This window comes from Delphinapterus leucas, chromosome 20, assembly GCF_059928025.1.
Source record: "Delphinapterus leucas isolate spDelLeu-1000000601 "Yukka" chromosome 20, BTC_Dleu_Yukka2, whole genome shotgun sequence".
Lineage (NCBI taxonomy): Eukaryota > Metazoa > Chordata > Mammalia > Artiodactyla > Monodontidae > Delphinapterus > Delphinapterus leucas.
In genome coordinates this window covers 15,940,869-15,964,966 of record NC_143148.1, presented here as the reverse complement: position 1 = coordinate 15,964,966, position 24,098 = coordinate 15,940,869, and the positions used below count along the sequence as shown (strand labels likewise).

The 24,098-nt window shown below is 54.6% G+C and overlaps 1 protein-coding gene across 1 annotated transcript; it reads left to right on the top strand.

Annotated features, from left to right (window-relative positions):
• Positions 1–1,460: 1,460 nt before the first annotated feature.
• LRFN3 (leucine rich repeat and fibronectin type III domain containing 3) lies at positions 1,461–16,195 on the top strand. Its single transcript, XM_022586295.2, has 3 exons — positions 1,461–2,822; positions 4,384–5,820; positions 8,191–16,195. The coding sequence occupies exons 2-3, from the start codon at positions 4,400–4,402 to the stop codon at positions 8,654–8,656; spliced, it is 1,887 nt and encodes a 628-aa protein (XP_022442003.1). The 5' UTR covers positions 1,461–2,822; positions 4,384–4,399; the 3' UTR covers positions 8,657–16,195.
• Positions 16,196–24,098: the final 7,903 nt, after the last annotated feature.

Here is a 24,098-nt window from a genome sequence, read left to right as displayed (position 1 = left end):
CTATTAACTTTGTTCCTCCTCTGCCTCACTCTTCCCCCTCCCTCCCTTGCCTATTTCCTGGGGCCATACACCAAATCAGCCAGATCCTCTGAATTCTAATCCCAGTCTGTTTGGGATTGTCTCCAAGTATTTTCCTCTATCTCCCCCACCTCCACCACTTCTGCAGCGTCTCTGAAATTTCTCACCCTTTTTCTGAGCTTCTAAGAAACCGTATCTGCTGTGCTGGGCCAGGAGCACTGATGAACTTTGCTAATGATTGGGAAAGGTGGACCCTAGAGCTGAGTTAATTTTAGCTGCAATTTTTCAATACACACAAGTGGAAGGAGCCAAAAGTCTGTTCTGAAACCTTCAGCAGAGCTAGGGATGCCAGGGCGGATGTGCATTCATGCCCCCGCCCCCAACAAGGTTACTTTACTCCTCTGCTCAGTTGGGGGTTCCCGGGGGTGGTTTTTGATCAGGTCCCCCCAGGGTAGGGCCATGACCACAAGCCAAGGCTGTGCCCCCTTCGGACGAGGGCTTGCAAAAGGTTAAGTCCCCCACGCTGCTATAACCTATAGCAACGTTCCCAGGCGAGGCTTGTAGACCACGGCCCACATTCCTCTTCCTGCAACACCATCTGCCAGGAAACATGTGGAACGCACCCCCCTATCCCCTCCTCCACTATCCTCCACAAGCATCAGCACAGGAAGACATCACTCCTGGTGAGTCATGTGTTAGTACAATTCTAGTAGGATATTCTGTGGGGCAGTGGACCTGAGTTGGGGAGAGGGGAAGGCAGTGGACATACTTTTCTGGGTCAACCCAGCCAACCCCCTGCCTCTCTCCCAATTCCTAATTTCTCCTTCCTCCATGGGATATCTGGCCAGTGCATCTTGAGGTCTACCTCTAAATCCAGAGGGCACAGGGTCTTGGAGCCAAGTTTTCCCCTTGCAGCCAGGGCAAGGAGTCTTGGGAAGGAGCAGAGTCTCCCCTCTGGCCTGAAAGATCAGGCTTGTTGCTGGGCAGGGTTCAAGAAAGGAAACTCCACCTGAGGGAAGGACATCCCAGAGAGGTGGTGCTGAGGCACAGGGACAGAAGGATACAGGCTTCTGTGGGGACCAGGGGCTCTGGGATGGAGAACCACATTCAAGGCTGTGAATGAGAACTGGACACACACATATATACACATACCCATCCTCATAGCTGAGTTGCCCCAGGTCAGTCTGTCTCTGTCTCTGTCTCTGTCTCTCTCCCATTTCTCTGTCTCTCTGACTTTATCTCGATCTCTAACTTGTGCTGTCTCTTGTCTCTCTTTTTCTTTCTGGGTCTGTCACTGTCTCTGTATTTCCATCTCTCCTTGAATATGTGTGTCTCTTCCTATCTCTCTGTCTCTCTATCTGCCTCTCTCTCATTCTACTCCTCTCTGTCCCTCAATCTAAGCCTGCCTTTTTATCTCTGTCTTTCTCTATCTCTGTGTTTCTCTCTGTCTCAGTCTCTGTGTCTCTCTCTATCTCTCTGACTCTCTCTTTATCCAAGGATTCTCCCTCCGAAGCAAAGCCAGAACGACTCCGTGAGAGGTGAGGCCAGGGGCGCGCCTTTGAGCGAGGGGACCTGCCTACACCTTTAAGTGCGGGCGCGCGCGGGGCCTGCGCCTTTAAGCACGGGCGCGCGCACGGCCCTGGGTTCCCGGCGAGGAGGCCGCGGGAGCGCCCGGACCCGGCCCGCCTGTCCCGCACCTGCCCGGCCCCCGCCCCGGCCCCGGCGGGGGAGGGGTCTCTGAGCGCGGCCCCTCCCCCCTGCGCCCCGGCCTGTGCTGCGGTGCCCCCACCCCGCGTGTCCGTGTCTGTCCAGGCCTCGCCCCACCCCGGCCCCGGGGGCTGCCTGGCCGCCCCCCCGCCCCCACCGCAGCCGCCCCCCTCCCTCTGGGCCAGCCCCCGCCGCAGCCTGGGAAGCAAGTCGGGACGCCGCCACCCCAGATCCAGGACCCGCACCCCGAAATCTGGGGCCTGCACCCCGAGATTGGCTCCAGAGATCTGGAAGCCCAAGCCTGGGAGCCTGATTTGGGGCTGGGACCCCAAGACCTGGAGCCTGAACATCAATATCTGGGGCTGAAATCTCAACATTAGTCCCTGGGACCCCAAGATTTGGAGGCTGAACCCCAAGAATTTGAATATGGACCCCAAGATTTGCAGCCTGAACCTCAAGATTTGGCATCTAAAACCCCAAATCTGGAGCTGAACTCTGAGCTCTGTGCCTGGGACCTTGAAATCTGGGACTGGATTCTCATTTCTATACCGTGGAACCCACTCTTTGGGACCCCAACCCTGAGACTTTAGGCCTCAGATTCCAAGATCTGAACCCTGGCATTCCAAAGGGCCTAAACCTGAGTTTGGGCCTGAAGTCCTTGCTGCAAACCTGAATACTGAAATTTGGGGCAAATCTTGACTCAGAGCCCCAGTATCTGAACCCAGCACCCCAGTATCGGATCCCAAGACTGGGCTTGGGACTCAGATCTTAAACTCTCCATTTGACTGTTTAGCATCCCAGGACTGGAGCTGGGAGACCATGCCTCCAAGCAACCCAAACTGGGGCCTGGGTCTCTAAAACTGGACCCTTAGAGGCCCAATATTTGGAGATCTAGGACCCAAAGTATCCAGGTCTATCAAAGTATCAAGGATATCAAAGTATCAAGACTCCGTGGCCACAGATCTGAGCTGAGACACAACAGACGGTCCCTCTACAGAGGCCTTGGGGACAGGGAAGGAATGACCAGGCACCCCCTCCAGACCCCTGACCCCCTTGGAGCTTGAGGACTCTGCTCCCTGGGGTTGCTTCCAGCTCAGGTAAGACTACTGGGAGGCCCCATAGTGGGGAGGGGCTTGGGAGGAACTTTGTGACTGGGGGTGGAGGTAAGGATTACCAGGTTCCCCTGGGCACCTTTGGAGTTTCCCAGGAAACAGATATCCCCTCACAAGGGTCTGCCTCCAGCTCCTGCTCTGCTTCAAACACTCTCTGGACATTTGGCCAGCCCTGCCCCTCTCTAACCTCCTCTTCCCCAGTTGATGGCATCTCCAGGTCTGTGACCCACTCACCACCACCCCCTCCCCCCCCCCCCGGCTCTCCAGCATCTTCCTACCATCTGTCTTATTTGATCATCTCCAGCTGCCTCTCCTGTCCACCATTCCGCTCTCCAGTCTCCTTTCTCTGCTTCTCCTCTCACTGACCATCTCTATTCACCTCTCCTCTCTCTGATCATCTTTGACACTTCTGTCCACTGTTCTTCTCTCTGGCTACCTCTGGCCACCTCTCCTCTCAGTGACCGTCTCTGTCTGCCACTTCTGTCTTTGATCATCATCTTTAACCCCCCTGTCCACAGCTTCTCTCTCCAGCCACCTCTCTCTACTGTTTCACTCAATGACCACCTTTGATATCGCTGTCCAAGGTACCGGTCTCTAATCATCTTTCAGCAGCTCTCGTGCCTGTGTCTACCCCTGACCCTAAGCCTTGACCTGTGACTGTCTCTGACCATCTTTGACCTCTTTTTCTACCACTGTTCTCTCCAGCCGCTTCCATCCATCTCTCCTCTCTGACTTCCTTTATCCGCCTCTCCTCTCTCGGACCATCTTTCACCATCTCTCTTGCCCTCCACCCACTCCTGACTCCAGCTGCCAGTCTGTGACCATCCTGGCCTTTATGGACCACCTCTCTTCTCTGTGTCTCTCTTGCTCATTGGTGTTCTCTGATCATTTCTAACATCTCTGGTTGCCTTTCCTCTCTCGGATGACTTCTCCCCACACCCATCATCCTAACCGTCTGTCCCATGTCCAGCTGTCTCTGACATGTCTGTCCTCTCCTCCTCTCTCTGACTGCCTCTCTGCCTTTTGACCATTTTGGACCATCTTTGACCATCTCTCCTGGACCTGACCACCCCTGGCCACTTCCCCTCTCTGTCCACTTCTGATCTTCTTGACCATCTCTAACCACCTCTCTTCTCTGGTCATGTCTGGCTACTTCTAATCATTCCCACTACCCTGACCAACTCTCCTCTCTTGGGCCATCTCTGAGTATCTCTCTGACCATGTCTAAAGCTCTCTGGCTTACCTTCTACCCACCCTGACTGCTGATCCTGTTCTCTGACTGTCGCTAACCGTTTCTAATCACCTCCCTTCCCTCTGACCGTCTTTGCACATTTCTGCTCCCTGGGTTCCCCCGGGAAACATCTCTCTGAGTCTTTGACCGTCACCTCTGGCTTTTGATCTGTCTGACCAGTCCTCTCTCTGACCATCTTTGACCAAGTCTTCTGCTCTGTGACCTTCTCTTCTGGTCTCAGACCACCCCAACCCCTTTAGCCACCCCCCCACTTCTGGCCTCAGCCCGCCCTAACTCCCCCCTTCTTCCCTGCAGGCCGCCCCTGCCCGCGATGGCCGTCCTCCCTCTGCTCCTCTGCCTGCTGCCTCTGGCCCCCGCCTCGTCTCCACCCCAGCCAGCCACACCCAGCCCGTGTCCCCGCCGCTGCCGCTGCCAGACACAGTCCCTGCCCCTAAGCGTGCTGTGCCCGGGGGCAGGCCTTCTGTTCGTTCCACCCTCGCTGGACCGCCGGGCAGCCGAGCTGCGCCTGGCGGACAACTTCATCGCGACCGTGCGGCGCCGTGACCTGGCCAACATGACGGGCCTGCTGCACCTGAGCTTGTCACGCAACACCATCCGCCACGTGGCCGCCGGCGCCTTCGCTGACCTTCGCGCCCTGCGCGCTCTGCACCTGGACGGCAACCGGCTGACCTCGCTGGGTGAGGGGCAGCTGCGCGGCCTGGTCAACTTACGCCACCTCATCCTGAGCAACAACCAGCTGGCAGCGCTGGCGGCTGGGGCCCTGGACGACTGCGCTGAGACACTCGAGGACCTCGACCTCTCCTACAACAACCTCGAACAGCTGCCCTGGGAGGCGTTGGGCCGCCTGGGCAACGTCAACACACTGGGCCTCGACCACAACCTACTGGCTTCCGTGCCCGCCGGCGCCTTTTCCCGCCTGCACAAGCTGGCGCGGCTGGACATGACCTCCAACCGCCTAACCACCATCCCGCCCGACCCACTCTTCTCCCGCCTGCCACTGCTGGCCAGGCCCCGCGGCTCCCCCGCGTCCGCCCTGGTGCTGGCCTTCGGCGGGAACCCCCTGCACTGCAACTGCGAGCTGGTGTGGCTCCGGCGGCTGGCGCGGGAGGACGACCTCGAGGCCTGCGCCTCCCCGCCGGCCCTGGGCGGCCGCTACTTCTGGGCTGTGGGTGAGGAGGAGTTTGTGTGCGAGCCCCCCGTGGTGACACACCGTTCGCCGCCCCTGGCCGTGCCTGCCGGTCGGCCAGCCGCCCTGCGTTGCCGGGCAGTGGGCGACCCCGAGCCCCGTGTGCGCTGGGTGTCACCCCAGGGTCGGCTGCTGGGCAACTCGAGCCGAGCTCGCGCCTTCCCTAACGGGACGCTGGAGCTGCTGGTCACCGAGCCGGGCGATGGCGGCATCTTTACCTGCATCGCGGCCAATGCAGCTGGCGAGGCCACGGCTGCTGTGGAGCTGACCGTGGGCCCCCCGCCGCCCCCCCAGCTAGCCAACAGCACAAGCTGCGACCCCCCGCGGGACGGGGATCCTGATGCCCTCACCCCGCCCTCTGCTGCCTCGGTCTCTGCCTCCTCCAAGGCGGCTGACGCCGGGCCCCCTACCGACCGTGGCGTCCAGGTGACTGAGCATGGGGCCACAGCTGCTCTAGTCCAGTGGCCAGATCAGCGGCCTTTCCCAGGCATCCGCATGTACCAAATCCAGTACAACAGCTCAGCCGACGACATCCTCGTCTACAGGTGCAGGGTCCAGGCGGCGGACAGATTGGGTGGGGGAGCGAGGTGGAGGGAGGGCTGGAGGAGCACCTACTGATACCCCAGGTTGCAGCACTGGAAATGAGGCTGCAAGGTTACAAAGGCAATCAGACAGCAGAGGTAAAAGAAATCAGGCAGAGAGGGTAAAAGAAATCTGGCAGCAGTGGTAAAAAAGAAAGAAGGCAGCAAGAATAAATACTAATCAGGCCAGAAGAGTAAAAAGATAATTGGGGGTGAGGGGCAAAGTTGAGGGGATACAAACCAACTTAAGTAGTAAAGAGAAGCCGGGTATTTCCAGATGACAGGGCTAGACTCAAGCCAGTCTGCAGGAAGAAAAAGAGATCAAGCGGGAGAGTACACGGATCATGGGAAAAATGCAGTGAGGCAGCCTGGCTGCAAAGAACTCAGACCAGAGGCTAAAAGGAAAATGGGGGAGGACGTTACATAGAGATTAGGCTTTGCGTTTGTGCGGTGCGACCTGCTCCATGTGTTTGGAGTTCCAACGTGGTGACATCTCAACTTTTGGTTTTCTAAATCAAGTTAAACCTAGTTCAAGCTCCACCTCTGGGTGACTGCTGGGGGCTCCCTTCTCTTGCTGCAAACACAAAACTTGGGGTTTACACACTCCAAGAGGCGGGTTACATAACTTCTGCCCCCAGGCCGGAGAGCACATGGAACATCTGCTGTGGCCACATGTGGTCACTAGTGGTGGCTCTCATCCAGATGTGCTGGCACATCTCACCCAAGTCCAGGCTTGCATGGATGCCTGTGGACGGCTCCCTGTCCTCACTGCCAGGCTGGGCCAAGGGTACAGCCCCTGACACCTGGCTGCAGAGGACTGGGCCTCCCAAGGCCTGGGGTCTTCACCTCGTAAACCCAGTACCTGGGTTCCCTGTGCCTCCCCAGAAGCCCAAACCTCAAAAGATAGTCACTTGATTTCCTTTTCAGTCCCGGAAATCCAACGAGCTTTTTCCACTCCCTTTCGTAGACAGCGGTACTCAGTAGATTCCATAGAGGGCCCACACCTGAAAGTCACACAAGTCCTATCTACCTTGCCTGTCAGGGGACGGGACAAATGCTCTCCTAGATCATCACCCTCCTAGAGATAATCATGGAGTTCCCTCATTAAAGCAGTTTAAGAATAAAACAGATTATAAAACAAGTTAAATCTGCAACAGGGTGCCATGCTACAAAAGGAAATATAGTGGAATTGGGTACTAAGGATAAAAGGGAATGGGAAAGATAAGGATAAATAGAAACCAGGCTAGAGAGATAAAAGAGAATCAGGGGACAGAAGTGGAAAGAAATAAGGCAACAGGGAGAAAAAGAACTCAGCAATGATAACTGAGGCACATCAGTTTAATGAAAATGGAGCCAGATGACAGGACTCACTGGAAAGCAGGCTGTGGATACGGTAATAATAACACAGCAGCGGCAGCGGGGCTTGGGGGACATTCATTGGCAGGCTAGAAGGAAATCGGGCATCAGCAGTATGGGGGGATCGGGTGGTTAGATTAGAGAGAATTCTAGGTTTAACACTAGAGGAAGGTCAGGCAGCTGGAAAAGGGAAACCAGGCACCTGCTGGAGGAAAGTCAGAGGAGCAGAGGGAAATTAGGTGAAGGTCTAGAGGGAGACTGGGAGGTGGGATTAGAGGGAAATTGGATGGGCGTGGGGGGCGGGGAGGTGTGGCTAGAAGGAAATGGGCATCAGGTTAGAGGGATACCAGACAGCATTAGAACAAAACTGGGTGCTGAGTTGGAGAGATGTCTGGCAGCAGGGCTGGAGGGAACTCGGTGGTGGGCTGGCGGGAAATGGGGTAGTAAACTGGAGGGACTCGGGCAGTGAGCTAGGGGAGAGTAGGGTGGGGGGACCAGCGTGAAGTCAGGCAGGAGAGTGGAGAAAAACTGGGCAGCAGAGCTAGAGGGAACTTGGAGGCTGGTGGGAAATTGGGGGGCAGTGCAGGATGGGAACCAGGCAGTGGGGTATAAAATGAAACCCCACATGGGGGGCAGTGGGGCTAGCGGGAAGCTGGGCAGCAGCGCAGAGGGGAAGCGGGCAGCGGCACTAGAGGGAATTTGGGCGTTAAGGCCACAGGGAGATCACATGGGTATTCGAGCAGTGGGAAAATGAGAGGGTGGGCTCGGGGGAAACAGGCTAACAGAACGGAGGGATATTGGGCAGCTCATGGGTATCAGACCAAAGGGAATTCCGGTAGTGGTTACAGGGAACTCAGGGGCTAGGGTGAAATGAGACAGTGGCCTGGGGGGAAATCCTCCAGCTTGGAGGGTTGGGGCAGAGTGCAGGGTGGGTGCTGGGCAGCCGGAGACCTGACTCCCACCTGTCTGTCCCTCCAGGATGATCCCAGCCGACAGCAGCTCCTTCCTGTTGACGGACCTGGCATCAGGCCGCACCTACGATCTGTGTGTGCTAGCCGTGTACGAGGACGGCGCCACGGGGCTGACAGCCACACGGCCTGTGGGCTGCCACCGCTTCTCCACTGAGCCAGCGCTGCGGCCCTGCGGGGCCCCGCACGCACCCTTCCTGGGCGGCACTATGATCATCGCACTGGGTGGTGTTATCGTGGCCTCGGTACTGGTCTTCATCTTCGTGCTGCTCATGCGCTACAAGGTGCACGGTGGCCAACCCCCGGGCAAGACCAAGGCACCTGCGCCTGTCAGCAGCGTTTGCTCCCAGACCAATGGCGCCCTGGGCCCCACGCTGGCCCCGCCGGCTCCTGAGCCGGCCGCACCCAGGGCCCACACCGTGGTCCAGCTGGACTGTGAGCCCTGGGGGCCCAGCCACGAACCCATGGGACCCTAGCTTCGCGCCCACCTCTATGGCCCTTCTGGCTCCAGGGGTAGCAGGACCCGGACACCCTGTGGGACCTGGCTTCAGACTCACCAAATTGCTCACGGTTTTTAAAACTCTGATGGGGAGGGTGTCGCGGGCACCGGGACACAACAAGAAAGTCCTATTTTTCTAAGCTTGGGCCTGGGCCCTTGCCCTTGTCTCTGTCTGTTGGGGCTGGGGGATCGTTCAGGGGTCTGGAGCTGGGATGCCCCCTCTGGGGAGAGAACCACCCCCCAGTTCTGTCTGAAGTCCCCGGGTAAGGCTGAGAATGGTTGTCCCTTTAACCAACAGACATTCCTTGAGTGTCCTCTCTGGGCCTGCCCTGTGCTGGGTGATGCTGCAATGACTCAGGCAGCCCCCAGCCCTGCCCCTCAGACAGTGATAGCTCAGAGCGAGCAGAGTCGTGGTGAGGAGGGAAGCCTAGGAGACTGCAGGAGCCCAGAAAAGGGGCCTGTCTCAGCCCAGAGTGTGGTCAGGGAGGGCTTCATGAAGGAGACGTGATCTGAGAATGACGTCTGAAGGAGATAAATGGGGAAAGAGCAGTGGGAAAGGTGTTCCAGGCAGAGGGACAGCCCAAGCAAGGGCTTAGGAAGTGCCAGGCACTGGGGGTGCCGTGGTAGAAGTGAGGCAGGAAGGGTGGGCAGGGTTCAGGACCTCCAGGCTGAGGAGCTCAGACTCTAACCTGATAGTACTGGGGAGCCACGGAGGAGTCTATGCAAGGGAGGGAGAGGTCAGGTTTGGGCTTTAGGAAGATCCTTCTAGCCATTATGAGGAGGGTGGACCAGAGGAGAAGACTGAGGTTGGGAGCCTGGGGGAAACCAGGGCAGGGACCTGGGTGGGTGAGGACAAGGCTGGACCAGAGCCGGCCTGGGGGAGGGCACTAGGGGGTGAGTGAGAGAGACATTCAAGAAGCTCAGTGGATGGGTTATGGAGCTGAAGGGCTGAGGGGGAGAGAAGTGTCCAGGGTAAGGCCCAGGGCTCTGGCCAGGGGAGAGACAGCGGAGCTGCCCTGGCACAGGACCGGGGAGGAGGGGCAGGTTTGGGGAAGACGCTGAGGCCAGTGTGGGACTTGGTGGATATGGGGGGGCCCAGAGGGTCAGCATGCCACCAAGGCGTGGCAGCCAGGAGGCCTTAGGACCCCTGGTCCAAGACTGGAACTGGGGACAGAAATGGAGCCTCTGTCAGCTGTGATGGGGACCTGAGGCCACCAAATTCTCCATATTTAAGGGACAGGCAAATAAAACCCTAGACTAAAAAACAAAGACTAAATAGGAGCAGTAGGTGAAGGGATGGATTGAAGCAAACCAGGCAAGTCAGACCCAAGTGACTCTTGTGTTTAATGATATCAAGGCTGCGGTGACCTCAGCGAGAGCAGTGTTAGGGGTTCAGCTGGGCAGTTGCCAAATCCAGCTGATCTGAGAGGAGGAGGGAAGAAATTGTAGACAAGGAGTGTAGGGACCCTGTGATTCTCGGGGTCTAGAGCCTGGTTCAGGTTGATCTGGGCCTTTCTGCCCTACGTCTCTCCAGGGCTGGTCGTCACTCAGTCTAGGTCTACTCTAGGCTCCCCCACTCAGACACCAGGCCTGGAGGTTTGCAGGACTAAACCCTGGTCCTTGGAAATGTTGAACCTCACTGGAGATCCAGGAATGGGATTGGCAGTAAGAGGATAGCGCTCCCTGACTTCAGCCCACCTGTAGTGGTCCAGAGGCAGAGATGTGGAGGGAACTCGGGTTCTGTCATTCTACTCTGAAGTGATGTGTGAGGGGCATGGTGAAGAGAGCCCAAGACTGGTTGGGCCGTTCTCATGATCTGGCTCACTTGACTTGTCCTCGTGGGATAACATCCTAGATTCTGGCGAAGCTTTCTAGATGGGTGTAGGCCTTGGAAATGATCCTACGTCGGCCAAGGGAACAACCTAAGTGCCAGGGACCTGATCTGACTCCTGAGTCCTCCAGCAGCATCCAGAGTCCTCCTTCTTCTTCTTGTTTGTTACCCTCGGTGGCTGAGGTCAGGTGAAGCCATCAGGGAGAGCGAGGTGTCTTGGGTAAAAGGGCCCAGGGGCTGGGAGGATGGGATGGATTCCTAGCGCCAAGCTACAAAATACCAGTGTATGCCATGAGGGGGAGCCAGAGTGCGCCATCCCTCAACCCTCCTTTTAAAATCTGAACAATTTATTGTGTGCCCACTGGGTGCAACGTGCTAGGGATTTAATACTGAACAAATACAGGCCTGTCCTGCCCTCCCATATCTCACCATTTGGTGGGGGAAACAAGGGTCAAATTAACAAGTGTAAAGCACGTATGGTGACAAGACAGGTCATGCAGGAGAGAGCCTTGGAACTGTGAGACCCTATAACCAGGGGACTTGACCCAGGAAGAAAGGTTGAAGGAGGCTTCCTGGAGGAAGTAACGCCTCTGCTGAGATGCTCAGGTTGGAGTTAACTACACAATGGGTGGAAAGGACATTCCATACAAATGGAACAGCACTGCAGGAGGCCAGGGGGCTGGAATGGGGTGAGGATAAAGGGAATGATGCCGTGTTGAGGCTGGAGAGCCAGAAGGGGGCAGATGACGCAGGGCCCTGTAGGTGGCTTGGAGGAGCCTGGGTTTTATTCTCAGTGGCACGAGAAGCCATTGGAGGGTTTTGAGCAGTGAGGAGAGTAGTGCTCCCTGATCTCAAGGAAGCTGGCAGTTCTGTTTGCATGTTCAGGACAAAGGTGAAGCGCAGAGACCAGGGAGGGGGCTACAGTGATGGTCCGGGCCGAAAAGTGGCCAGACGAGTTTGGGACCTGAAGTGGATGGATTCAGAGATTTGAAACTACCTCACCAGAGGCCTCCATCCCCTACACAGAAGGGGACAGTGTGGACCACTGTCCAGCTACCCTGTTCTCAGGCTAGATTGCAGAGACTGGGAAGAAGAGTTGTAGAGCCTAGGTCTCTGATATCCAAGGACCCATTCCTTAGAAGGGGGAGCTGACTTCCCTGTAGGAATTAAGGACCTTTTCTAGGTTCAAGTGCTAGGACTGAGGCCATGGCTGGTCGGGGGGAATGTGGACACAGGAAATGCAGGCCCAGAAGGCGGACACACACCCAGTGGTAGCCTATTACACATTCAGAAGTCGGAGGTGGGAGGAGGCCCATGGGGGCAGGCTGGTCCCTCTAACGTGGTCCCCTCCTGCCTCCTGCGCAGAATGCCTGGACCATCCCCCACCCCCAGGCAGAAACAATACAGCTGTGGACAAATGGTGACGTGTCTGGAATTTAAAGTTAAAATGTAGCTTGTCCAACATTGCCTGGTTGAGTCCACCAGTTTCCGGAGCTCAGAGAGTGCTACTCTTTGCACTGTCCATCCTCCACCTGGCTTTGAGGATGCCCTGCACATTTTTGAGACCAGCTTTCCTGGGGCCAAAGCTCCAGGCTATTGGAGCATTTTCTTGAAGACACTGTAGTCCTGATACCAAGACTCTCCCCTGTCTGGGTCCTACCAGATCCAACCCATGTGTCTGGGTGTGGCTGATCCCCCACAGGCCCTGAGTGTCTGGACATACCTGTGATCCCTTGAGAGGCCTCAGCTAATGCCAAGCCTTCACAGCTCTTTACCTGGGCACATATGTGGGAGAATCAGACAAAGGGTCCTCAGAAAGGGGATGTTTCTTTTCTAGGTTGAACTTGGGCGTGGCTCCAGCCTTTGATTCCTCCCTGATCACGCCTCACAAAAGCAAGGTTAAGTATCAAAGCTCAGTGTTGCCCTGACCTGTGCAGAGTGATGCTGGGAACACAGTGGTGACCGACATAGCCCCAGATCCTGCCCTTACAGAGTTCAAGTCACCAAACAGTGGCAGCTCAAAGTGGCCAGGGCTGGGATGGGGGAAGCACAGGCAAAAATGATTAGGGCCTGTTTAAGCCCAAGGGACTCTGGGAGCCTGGAATGGGAGGTGGGGAGAATGCAAGATTTCCTGAAGGCAGGGCCGGCTTCGTGGCAGCGTGCCCTGTGTAGTCGCCCAGTGCCCTGTGTTTAAAAGGACGCTGTGCTTGGCTGATGCCCTGCTGTCACCATCATGAAATTCTTAACGATTCTTGAACAAGGGACTCCACATTTTCACTTTGCACTGGGCCCTGCACACTTGAAGGATATACAAAGAGAGGCGGGAGAAGAGAGGGTCTTCCAAAGAGAGAGAACATCGTATGCAAAAGATAGGAAGGGAAGAGAGAGGATTGTGCATTGGAGAGCTGGCCAAAGTTCCGTGTAGCTGGAGTACAGAGTGCGAGAAGGGGGGACGGTGACAGTGAGCTTAAGAAGTGGGCGGACGCCTGCTGCCAGGCTTACGAACTGTGACTCCACGCCAGGGGCACTGGAGCCAGGGGAGGGGCAGGATCTGGTTTGGACCTTAGATCTATGGTGGGGAGGGGTACATGGCACAGAACAAGGTCAGGGTGGGAGGCTCATTTGCCTTAGGAGGGGTTGGGAGTGTCTGGCCACTGGTTAGGCTTTTGAAGAGCCTTGAATGCTTGGGTGACAGACACCCCAGTGTACCAGGAGACTGGCTGGGGAGATCCCACAGCCACAGGCTGAACCCAGAGCTTCATTTTCACTTGAAGATTTTCACTGTTGAGGGTGGGAGGGGAGTACACAAGGGTAGGTTAAAGGGTGTCACTGGTAAGTACTTGAAAATCTTTTTATATGAGAGCTCACATGCATAGACTGATGGAGGGGAATGCAAAATTGATGAGAATTTAGAGTATAAAATGTGAGACTTCAAAGGACTTTATTCTCGGTATATTCTGGCTTCAACTCTGTGGAACCCCCGGGGTACACTTCACTCTGGATGAAACATCGGTTCTTTGGGAACTTCCTCTTCATCCACAGCGCTGAATGCTATGGTCCCCAGGGCTGGGAACTCACCGCCTTCCTGCTTCTCCACTCACCTCTTTCTGGGGCATCACCCCCAACACACCCCAATGCCCCCGTTTTCCCTCTCTGCTGAGGCCCTCCACATTGCTGTCCCCGGCCCTGGCCCCTCTCCTAAACCCCAAGCCTGGCTTACCTTGGCTTCCTGGACATCCCCCAGGCCTTTCACACACACTGGGTCTCACACTGGCCTCAGCTTCTTCCCACACCTGACCCTCTTCCCCGGTCCTGTCTCAGGGCAACCCCCACCCAGCCTCCTGAACAGCCCGCCCACCTCCCCTTCCTCCCTTCTCAGGTCCCATCCTGTTCTAGCTCTGGCCTCACCCACCTGGGTCCCTGCATCTCCTCCCCCTGGGCTTCTGGCCTCAGTCTCAGTCTCTGGTCCAGGGAGTCTTCCTAAAGCCAAACCTGGCCCTCCTCTGCATGGAACCCTCCATGTTTCTCCAGGGTTCCCGGGACAGGGTCCCAGTTCCTCAGCCTGGTGGCACAGGCCTTGCCCCCTCCCCTGCTCCCTTGCCCAGCTCCATCTCTAGCACATGTGTTCAGGGACCTACCTGGCAGTCCAGTGGTTAAGACTGCACGCTACCACTGCAGGGGGCACATGTTCCATCCCTGGTCTGGAAACTAAGATCCCACATGCCTCGTGGCGCGACCAGAAAAATAAAAGTCTAGCACATATGTTCTCCACCTCAGGCTGGAAGGGAATCGCTGCTTCCTGAAAGGCCCACACCTTTATACTCCCACACCTTCCCTCACCTTAATCCCTGTGCCCTCCCTCACCTCCTCTGCTTGTGGTGAAGAGCCTGGGAAGGATCTTAAGCAGGTGTGAAATGAAGCTACTGAAAGAAAGTCGGTTCCTTCTTGAATTCTCCCCCTACTCCTCCCACCAAAGGCAAGGGCTCTGGGGGGAAAGGGACTAGGGGTGCGGGCTCCTGGGACCTGAGGGAGGGAGGGGCTGGAAACTGTATCCAAGGTCCCTTGCCTTTCCCTGTCTAGAGCCCCAGCCTTGCCATTCCTCCCGGATCCTCCATGGACGGTGCGGCTCCACTATTCTCCGGCTCAGGACTTTCTGGGAGGACGGGAGTGACTGGAAGCCATTGTCTTCCCTTGGGGAGCCCCACCCCCCAATCCTCCAGACCTTCACATCGGGCACATGGTGTCCTCTCCCGCCTGGCTCCAGTCCTAGGGGTCCAGGCCCCAGTCTCCACCTTCAGGTCCCCAGTCCTTCTCCCTCACACACAGAAAACCGGTTTCTATCCCCCTCCTTCTGCAGAATCCCCAAAGCTCCTGGCACCCTGGCGCCCTCCTTCCCAGGATCCCAAAAGTCCAAGCCTGAAGCTCCTCCCTCCTCAGCAGGCTCAGGAGCCCTGCTCCTCTCCTCCTAGGAACCATGGTATTCTTGCTTGCTCCCTTCCAGCCCCTGATTTGTAATCCTCTGTCTCAAACTTGGAGCCGTCACCTCCTCCAAACACAACCACTTCCTCCACACTCGAAGGCCCTCCTCTGAAGAAATATCTTTCTTGTCTCTCTTGGCCTTTACATCTCTCCACCACGCTCAGCTCTCTCTACGTTCCTTACTCTGCCTGTCTCTCTCCCCACACCCATCTCTCCATCTCCCTGTAATTTTCTTGTATTTTTTCCTCTCCCTCTTTCAGTGTCTCTGCCCATCTCTCTCTCCCCTCTTCCCTCTCTACCCCTCTCCCTCCGCTCTCTGTCTGCCCCTTCTCCCTGACCCCGCCCACATAATTAGGCCTCATTATGATCCATGGCACCAGGTCAGGCTGGAGCCACTGTTAATGGGGACTGCAGTGTGCTGACCCTGGGAGAGTGTTGAGGGCAAGGCCCAGGCATCTGGAACTATAAATGCCCCCACAATGTGCCCGGCCTCAGTCTAGCTCCTGGCAGGTGAGATCCCCAATCTTGCCTTTTTCCTGGGGCTTGGAGGTCCAAGCCCTTCTCTGGGATTCCTCTTGTGTCCCCTTCCACTCCTGCAGTAGGAGGGCTGGAGGGCAGACTGGCAGGAGAGACTGCACTGACTAGCCTGGATCTGTCCACTCCCTCTCCAGCCGTGGCTGCCCCGTGTGTGAGCACCTGCCCCGCTGTGCCTCGGTGCCCTGAGTTTCCTATGGGGTGAGTGACCCATGGGAGATGCAGAAGGCTGGTGAGCTGGTCTGGATCTACAGCAGAGGACTGGTTGTGCCGTCTGGGGTTGGGGGGCTGCCTGGCAAGTTCTGCAACAGGGGATTGGCCACAGTGGAGCTTCTTGGGACAGGGCCCTGGCCAGCTGGGACAAAGGACTATTTGGGCAGACTTTGTGACAAGGAATTGGCCAAACTGCTTGTGGGAAGGGGAACAGTCAGGCCTTTCTGGGACGACGGCCCGATGGAGGCAACTTTAAGTTAATGTTTATGTACCATTGTTCCGTGGCCTTTACGTATATTATCTCGTCTAATCTTCCCATAGCTCTGTGAAGTATGGGCTAAACACTACCTCTTACAGATGAGGCAAGTGTGGCCCAAAGAGGTTAAATACCTTGCCCACAGTTCACATGGCCAGGGAGTGGTAGAGTCAGGATTACAATATAATGTGTTTGGCCTCAAAATCCACCGGATTATGCTGACTCCTTCCTATCCCCTCCCGGTTCCCTCAGGCCAAGGGTCTGCATTTGTAGGTTTCCAGGGCCGTGACATCATCATGGCTTTCTTGGAGTACCGGCGCTGAGAAGGCCAACTTCCGGCTGTACGTGTCGCCACCGCCCAAGGGGCCCCTGGTGCTAGTGAGGGCGCACCCGATGCACCACTGCGTGGGTTCGCGGCAAGCGGCGGGCAGCGAGGTGCGCCTAGAGGCGTCGCGGCCGATGTGAGTGACCGTGATGACCGCGAGTAGGCGCCCCTCCCTGGACACGGCACTGGCTCTTCCGCGCCACCTGCTGAGTACCCATTACGTCGTGGTGACGCCGTCGCTGCAGCCCCACGACCCGCACAAGGAGTTTGCCATAGTGGCAGGCGCTCGGCCAACGTGCCTGAGCCTCAAGCCTCCCGTGCGGGTCCTGCTGGACGGCGTCAAGCACGCTGCCCGCCGGCCCCTCCTCGTACACCTTGAGACTTTCCAGGCACTGCAGCTGCAGAGCTCAGAAGACCTGTCAGCACCTGCGTGGTGGCCACTCATCCCGTCGTGCTGCTGACTGGTCACAGTTGCCTGCGAGTGGGAGACAAGGCCTGTGGCCACGTGTCCAAACTGCTGTCCCAGGGTCTCTGAGGCCCCGTCTACGCCGTGCCTCCGTTCGCGCTGGCGTATCCCGGGCCCCGAGACCTCGTGTACTTGGCGGCTGGCAGCCGCGGCGGCCGACGTTTGTGGAGGAGGCGGCGCCGGAGGAGTGCAGACTCTGCGCCCTGTCTCCTCACTGCACTTCGACGTGGACCTGGTGCGCCCGCTTGTGCTGCGCTCCTCGGCCCGTCTGTCTGCAGGTGCTTTTTCTGGGCGGGGCCGCGGCCCTCGGCGGCGTCGCCTACGATCCTTTCTTTTCTCTCGGGCTCCCAATGGGCGCGTTCAGTCTAAGCTTAGCGCTCAGGGAGCTGCCAGGCTTTCCCAACCGGCGGCCGCTGCCCAACCTGCACTGGAGCTTCATCCCCGCCGGCCCTGAGCCGCATCACGGGCGGCATTCTGGCCACAACCAAGCCCCGGCTCAGGGCTTCGCCTGAACCGAGCTGGCCTAAAAACCGGGTCGCGGGCGCAGTGCCGTGCACAGCCTGGAGACGCGCGAGGCGTCCTTCTGAGTGTTCAGCTTAAGCACCGCCCATGGCGGGGCCTTCCGGATCCAGGCCGTTGGGCAGCCGGAGGTGGGTGAGCAACCCTGGGGCCGAAGAGAGTCCGGAGTTGGGCACGTGATGGGATTTCTGGGGGTGAGGGTCGAAGAAAATCATAACAATACATTCGCTTGCTCACATAGCAGCCAGAGAGAGAGTTTCTAAATGCAAGTTATGTCCCTCCCATGCAATCATTCCACCTCACTCCCAGCAAAAACAAAGTGTTTTATAAGGCCCCACAGGATCTGCTCCCATTACCTCCCTGATCTCATCTCCTCTCTTGTCCTTCCCTCACTCTATTCCAGCCACACTGGCCACCTTGCTTGAGGGCCTTTGCCCTGGCTGTCCCCATGATATCCTTATGGGTCGCTCCCTCACCTCCTTCAAGTCTTTGCTCAAACGTCACCTTCTTACTGAGGCCAACCTGACTGGCCAATTTAAAATCTCAATTCCCCAACCTCTACAATCTGTAGCCCTTCCCTGCTTTTTTTCATAGCACATATAACCTTCTGTATACTTACTTATTCTCTTTCTTTGCTACATATTAGTTCCTTGAGGGTAATATAGTTTTAAGATACACAGTTAATTGCACAGTTTTAAAGTATCCAGCTTGGTGAATTTTCGCATGTACGTACACACCCATGTAACCATCACCTAGATCAAGCTATAGAATATTTCCATCACCCCAAACAGATCCATGACATCAGATCTTTACAAAAATGTTTTGCACTGTTGTATCGCTGGCACCTATGAAAGTGCCCAGCACTCATTAAACATTTATGGAATGAATAACAATAATAATAGTTATACTTTGTTAAATGTGCACCACATTATATTCCAGGCACTGGGCTCAAACAGGAAGTTACTGCTGAAGGTCACACGCTCTTTTTCTTTATTACAGTATGAAATGTGAACAATGGGGTGGGAGATGGGATAAAATAATAATAGCTAATGTTGAGTGTTTAACCTTCCTGCTAGCTTTTGAGGTAGGCTCTATACTAATATTGTAATAATTCCTTTTTCTTTTCCTGGAGAAGGGAGGGGGAAAGGCTGGAATTCAAATCTTTTGCCAAATTCATACAGAAAGAAAGTGGCAGAGCCAGGATTTGAACCCCAGTCCACTTGCTTCCAGAGCACAAGGTTTTAACCACCTTTTTGTTTTGTTTTGCTTTTTGTACTGCCTCACAAAGACTTATAAATAGTCAAGACTTATGAGCTAAGTGATACGTGCTTTTATATATATGTACATTATGTAATGTAAATCTCATAGCCACCGTGGAGGCAGATCCTTTTATTACTCCCATTTTATACAGGAAGCGGTTGAAGGTTGAAGTCAAGAAATCACCACCCAGATCTGCACACGGAGCAGGTGGCAGCTGTGATCCCAAAAGTCGCTCAGGATGCTAAGGAAGATGTGCCTCTCCACCAAGAACGCAGCCCTCCACGCAGATTCAGTGTGACCGGATGCTGACCACAGTCCTGAATTATGCTATGGGAATCGGGATTTTCCCGTAACCCTGGAATAAGGAGCTACCATCCAATCTCTTTCTGTCCTGAAAAACAGCAGGAGAACAGGAAGATGAGAGAAAAGTGAGGGATACTCAAAGGCTGGGGTTTCTTAGAAACAAAGACACGGACTTTAATTCTTTTATTCATAATGGCTCAGAGCCAGGCTCTGGAGCCAAGAGATCTGGATTCAAATCCTGCTTAAAGTCATGTGATCCTGGGCCCATCACTTCACCCTCTGACCCTCTATTTTCTCCTCTGTGAAGTGTGGTAATAACACCAACAACATTATAAGATTTTATGGCATTTTTAAAAATGAGTTAATAGAACAGTGCCTGGCATGCAGTAAATATTTACTGTTATTATTTTTCAATATTTTTAAAAATATGTACCTCAAGCCAGGCCTGTCCTAAGCACTGGAGATGCAACAATGAACAACATAGACAACACCCTTACCCTGGGGAGCTGACATGTAAGCTCATATTCTAATCCACACCAATACTCTATATCCCATCTTGATGGAAAATGTGCAAAGCCTTACAGAACAAACAAGGTTATTTCTTTAAAGTTCACTTTGTAGATGGCTAACTTCATGAACTAACAGCTATGAAAAAATAACTCCCCTCCCTGGGAATTAGGGGGGATATATGTCTCTAATTCCCACAGGATATGTACACACACACACACACACACACACACACACACACACACTTCTTAAGGCTACTTAACAGGGCACGTTGCAAGTCCTCACTGACCAAAATTAACCTACAGATGTGTTTGGACTTATGGGCACAGATATTTTAAAATAATTGATATGGCTGTTTTTAGATGAAGCCTGTGCTCACCCGCTCATCAAAGTTCTATTCTACACCCAGGCTGTGCTGATCATTGCTATATTGTCCCTCAGCCCCACCCTTCTCTTTCCGCTGATATGGGCCCCAGTTCATTTTAGACTGGGAACCCTATTAGTTTCTGAATGCTGAGTCTTTAATGCCAGGGACCCTGGATGCCAAGAGTGTGGAGGCAGGTCAGGGATAAGATTAAATGCCAGGATTCAATTCTGTGGCATCCTCGCCTCATCTCATCTCCAGATATTCTGACTGAGGAGGCTGTGGACCCTCCCATGGAATCTCATTCCCTCCTAGCGTCTTCCCTAATGATGCTACTCCAGTTCCCAGTCTCCTATAAGGACTATGCATGCTCCAGTGGGACCACATGTCACCTTTGCAAAGCACAAGGCTAAGTGTGTGCCTAGCACACAGGCCACATATGGATTCAAGACCATGTCCAGTTCCAACTCGGTATCTCTTAGGGACTCCAAAACAGTGTCCAACTCTCAAACCCTGGTAATGGCCAATCCAGGATCTGAGAGCACACCTGAACCAGGGCTTTTACCTGTGGCCATGGCTTAGCTGGGGCTTGCACAAGGGGCCGTGAATGGAGCCTGGCCTGAATCTGTAGCTGTAGTTGAACCAGCACCTACACCTGTCTCCCTGCCCATGCTCATGGCTGAACCAGAGTCCAAATCCAAGACAGTGTCTTGGTCTGGGTCAGAAACTGCCTTAGTGGCCAAGCCGGGGCTCAAGGTGGTGGCAGTGACTGAACCAAGCTTAGAGGCTGTGGCTGTGGGGAAACCAGAACTTGAAACTGTATCTGGGTCCAAAATGATGTTTGTGACCAAATCAGAGATAGCAGCTGGGACTTCCCTGGTGGCGCAGTGGTTAAGAATCCACCTGCCAATGCAGGGGACTTGAGTTCAAGCCCTGGTCCGGGAAGATCCCACATGCCGCGGAGCAACTAAGCCCGTGGGCCACAACTACTGAAGTCCACGGGCCTACAGCCTCTGCTCTGCAACAAAAGAAGCCACCGCAATGAGAAGTCCGCGCACTGCAGCAAAGAGTAGCCCCTGCTCACCGCAACTAGAGAAAAGCCCATGCAGCAATGAAGACCCAAAGCAGCCATAAATAAATAAATAGATAGTGGCTGTCTCTAGTAATGGGCAGGGGACCATCACAGGGAGAAGCTGCTGGGCCTCTGGGTTACCATACATCTACACTCTGGATGGCTACTCTTTCCCCATGCCTGGGGGCTGCGCCTACATCCTGAGCAACTGCCCTCAGACCCTACCCAGAGGCCTCCGTTCCTTCCGGCTGTGGGTCGCCTGCTCTGGAGGGAGACAGCTCATGTTTTGTCGCAACGCACATCTCTGACGTCATCATCACTGCTGTCAAACAGGAGTTCCGTTTTTTCGGGTAAGACTCACACTGTACGGAATCCTGGGAAACCCCATCCTTCTCTGTCCCTCATTTTTGTCATCTGTAAAATGGAGGCAATTATACAGGTCCACAGTCCCTTAGCTAAAATGATCGGGGCCAGGTGCATTTCAGATCTTAGAATTTCAAAGGGTCATACCATGCAAATGCCACATATTATATAATACCCCTAGTGGGTGTTACAAAATCACAAATATTAATGTCTTTGCAGTGACATGTCTGAATATTCATACCAAATGGGATAAATTAAGACTACAAGCAGCCACATGTGAGGCATTATTGCTGCCAATTTAGTTCTAATATCAAACACACAAAACATCGTTCAGTCTTCAGACCACTTTTGCATTGGGGGATTGTAGATAAGGGATTATGGATCTCTAGCACCTACCTCGTCAGGCTCCTGTGAGGTGGGAATGAGTTAACGCATGAAAAGCACTTGGAACAGAGTCCAGCTCATGGTAAGTGTCATATGAGGAATGTTTGCTATGTTTATTGTCCCCTAACCCTGGCATCTGGAACCTCCAAATTCTCTGAGCTTTGGACATATCCTAGGACCACATGCAGTCACTGGCATGTCCCAAATTTTTCCTCAGGGAAGGTTTAGGGACATTGCTCTCGTTGGAAGCTTGTGGGAGCTAGACTATATTTAATTGTGGTTGCTAGCGGGGCAAACTGATGGAGGTTATGGATGTACAAAGCCACCTTTCAGCACCTTTCAGCACTGTAGAAAGACAATGGACTCTGGAGCCAGATGGCTTGGGTTCAAATCCCAACTTGACCACTTGTTATTTATATGATCTTCGGCAAATTAGTTAACCTCTCTGGGCCTCTGTTTCTTCATCTGTGAAATTGGGATGATGTAAAGACCTAACGCATAGGGCTGTAGTGAGGATTAAGTGAGATAATATAAGGAAAGCTCAGAAGGTGTATGTTGCTAAGACCTGATGCGTGAGCCCACGATGGTCCATACTCCTCTCCACATCTCTTAAGAGCTCACCCTGCCACTTAGGAGTCAGGAGTTCCCCAGTGCTCTTATGGCTCCCCAGCATCCAGCAGCCTCCACTCCAGGTATCCAGCACCCTCAAATTCTCAGGGCTCCAGATTTTTTTTTTTTTTTTTTTTGCGGTACGCGGGCCTCTCACTGTTGTGGCCTCTCCCGTTGCGGAGCACAGGCTCCGGACGCACAGGCTCAGCGGCCATGGCTCACGGGCCCAGCCGCACCGCGGCATGTGGGATCTTCCCGGACCGGGGCACGAACCCGTGTCCCCTGCGTCGGCAGGCGGACTCTCAACCACTGCCTCACCAGGGAAGCCCAGGGCTCCAGATTTTTACCCTCACCACTTGGGCCCCCATCTCCCAGGGACCTGACACTCCTGAATTCCTTCCTTGATTAAGGAATATTTTATTCTTATGTACCAGAACTTGTTCAAGAAACTGAGGACACGTCAGCAACAAAGACAGACAAAACCCTTGTTCTCACGGTGCTTATAGTCTAGCAGAGAGAGATAAGCAATAAATATAAGTTAATTACGTAGTATGTTAGAAGATGCTACGTGCTAAAGAGAAAAAAAAATAGAGCAAGGAAAGTGAGATCAGGATTTCTGAGAGTACAGTTTTAAATAGGAGGGATGTAACTTAAGCCAAGTCTTAAAGAAGTGAGGGAGAGAGCCATGTGGGTATCTGAGAAAAGAGCATTCCAGGCAGAGGGAACAACAAGTGCCTAAAGTGAAAATCTGCCACCCATGTTAGAGGAACAGCAAGAGGTCCAGGCTGAAGTGGGATCGTAGTGCCGAGTAAAGGGAGAGATCATGGGAGTCAGGTTGTGTACGGCAATGTGGGCTCTTGCGGTAACTTTGGCTTTTATTCTGTGTGAGGTGGGAACCAAGGAAAGATTTTGTGCAGAGGACGGTTGAGATATCACTCGCATGTAAATAAGATCCTTGTGGCTGCCATGTGGGAAACAGACTATGGGGCTTGTGGAGGAAGACCAGTGAGGAGGCTTGCTGCAATTCTCCAGGCAGGAGGTGATGGGGGCTGGACCAGGGTGGAAGTAGTGAAAGAGAGTAAAAGGTGGGTTGGGAACCTTCTGGGGGGTGGCGTGGGGGCATAAAAACAGAAATCATGGGTTGGGAGAAGAGAGACACTCTCTGACCTGGAAGTTCTTGGTGGAGGCTCTTGGTAATTGTGGGAAAGACCTTTGGGTCCTGGCTGAAGGATGTCCTATTAACTAGAGGAGGTGGGCACTCCTAGCTCCTTAGTGGAACAACTTATCTGGGTTCCTCAGAGGAGGACTCCTGAGTTTTGCATGAGGACAGAACTGGATATTGGAAACAAGACCCCTGGTTAGCAGATGCGGGTGAGACCTCGCAAAGCCCCAGTACCCCAACCTTCAACCCCCTCAGCTTTCATCCCTCACCCCTCCTCAAATGCTCAGGAATTCAGCCTTTCTGGTGACCCTGGCTCTTGGGTTGCCAGGTGAACCAGCAGTGGCTACAGCTGTTGGCAACCCTGAGTATCACAAGGCTTTGGCTGTACTTCCACAGCTCCGAACTACAGGCAGAGGCAGGTCTGGGGCAAGAGCCGCCTGCACTGCACTGTCTTTGACTGGCAGCTCGCGATGTCTCTGCAAGTGACCAAACGTTACCGTGCACATGTGTAGGGCCTGTGTGGAAACTTCAACGGGGACTGGACCCATGATGTGGGAGGTCCCGATCTGCATGTCTTCTTGCATAATTGTGCCCTGCAGCCGCCTGATGCCCCGTGCCAAGCCCCCTAGGCTGCGCCCTGCATCAGACCTGTGTCCCCACCAGAGACCCCAGGGCCCTGTGCTGTCCTCGTAGTTCTGAACGGGCCCTTTAGCCACTGCCACGACCTGATGCCACCTAGACCCTTAGAGACCAGCAGCAGTGCTTGAATCTG

Coding starts and splice junctions, on each gene's coding strand:
- LRFN3 (XM_022586295.2), top strand. CDS start 4,400: ATGGCCGTCCTCCCTCTGCTCCTCTGCCTGCTGCCTCTGGCCCCCGCC. Junction 5,821..8,190: donor GACGACATCCTCGTCTACAG/GTGCAGGGTCCA, acceptor CTGTCCCTCCAG/GATGATCCCAGCCGACAGCA.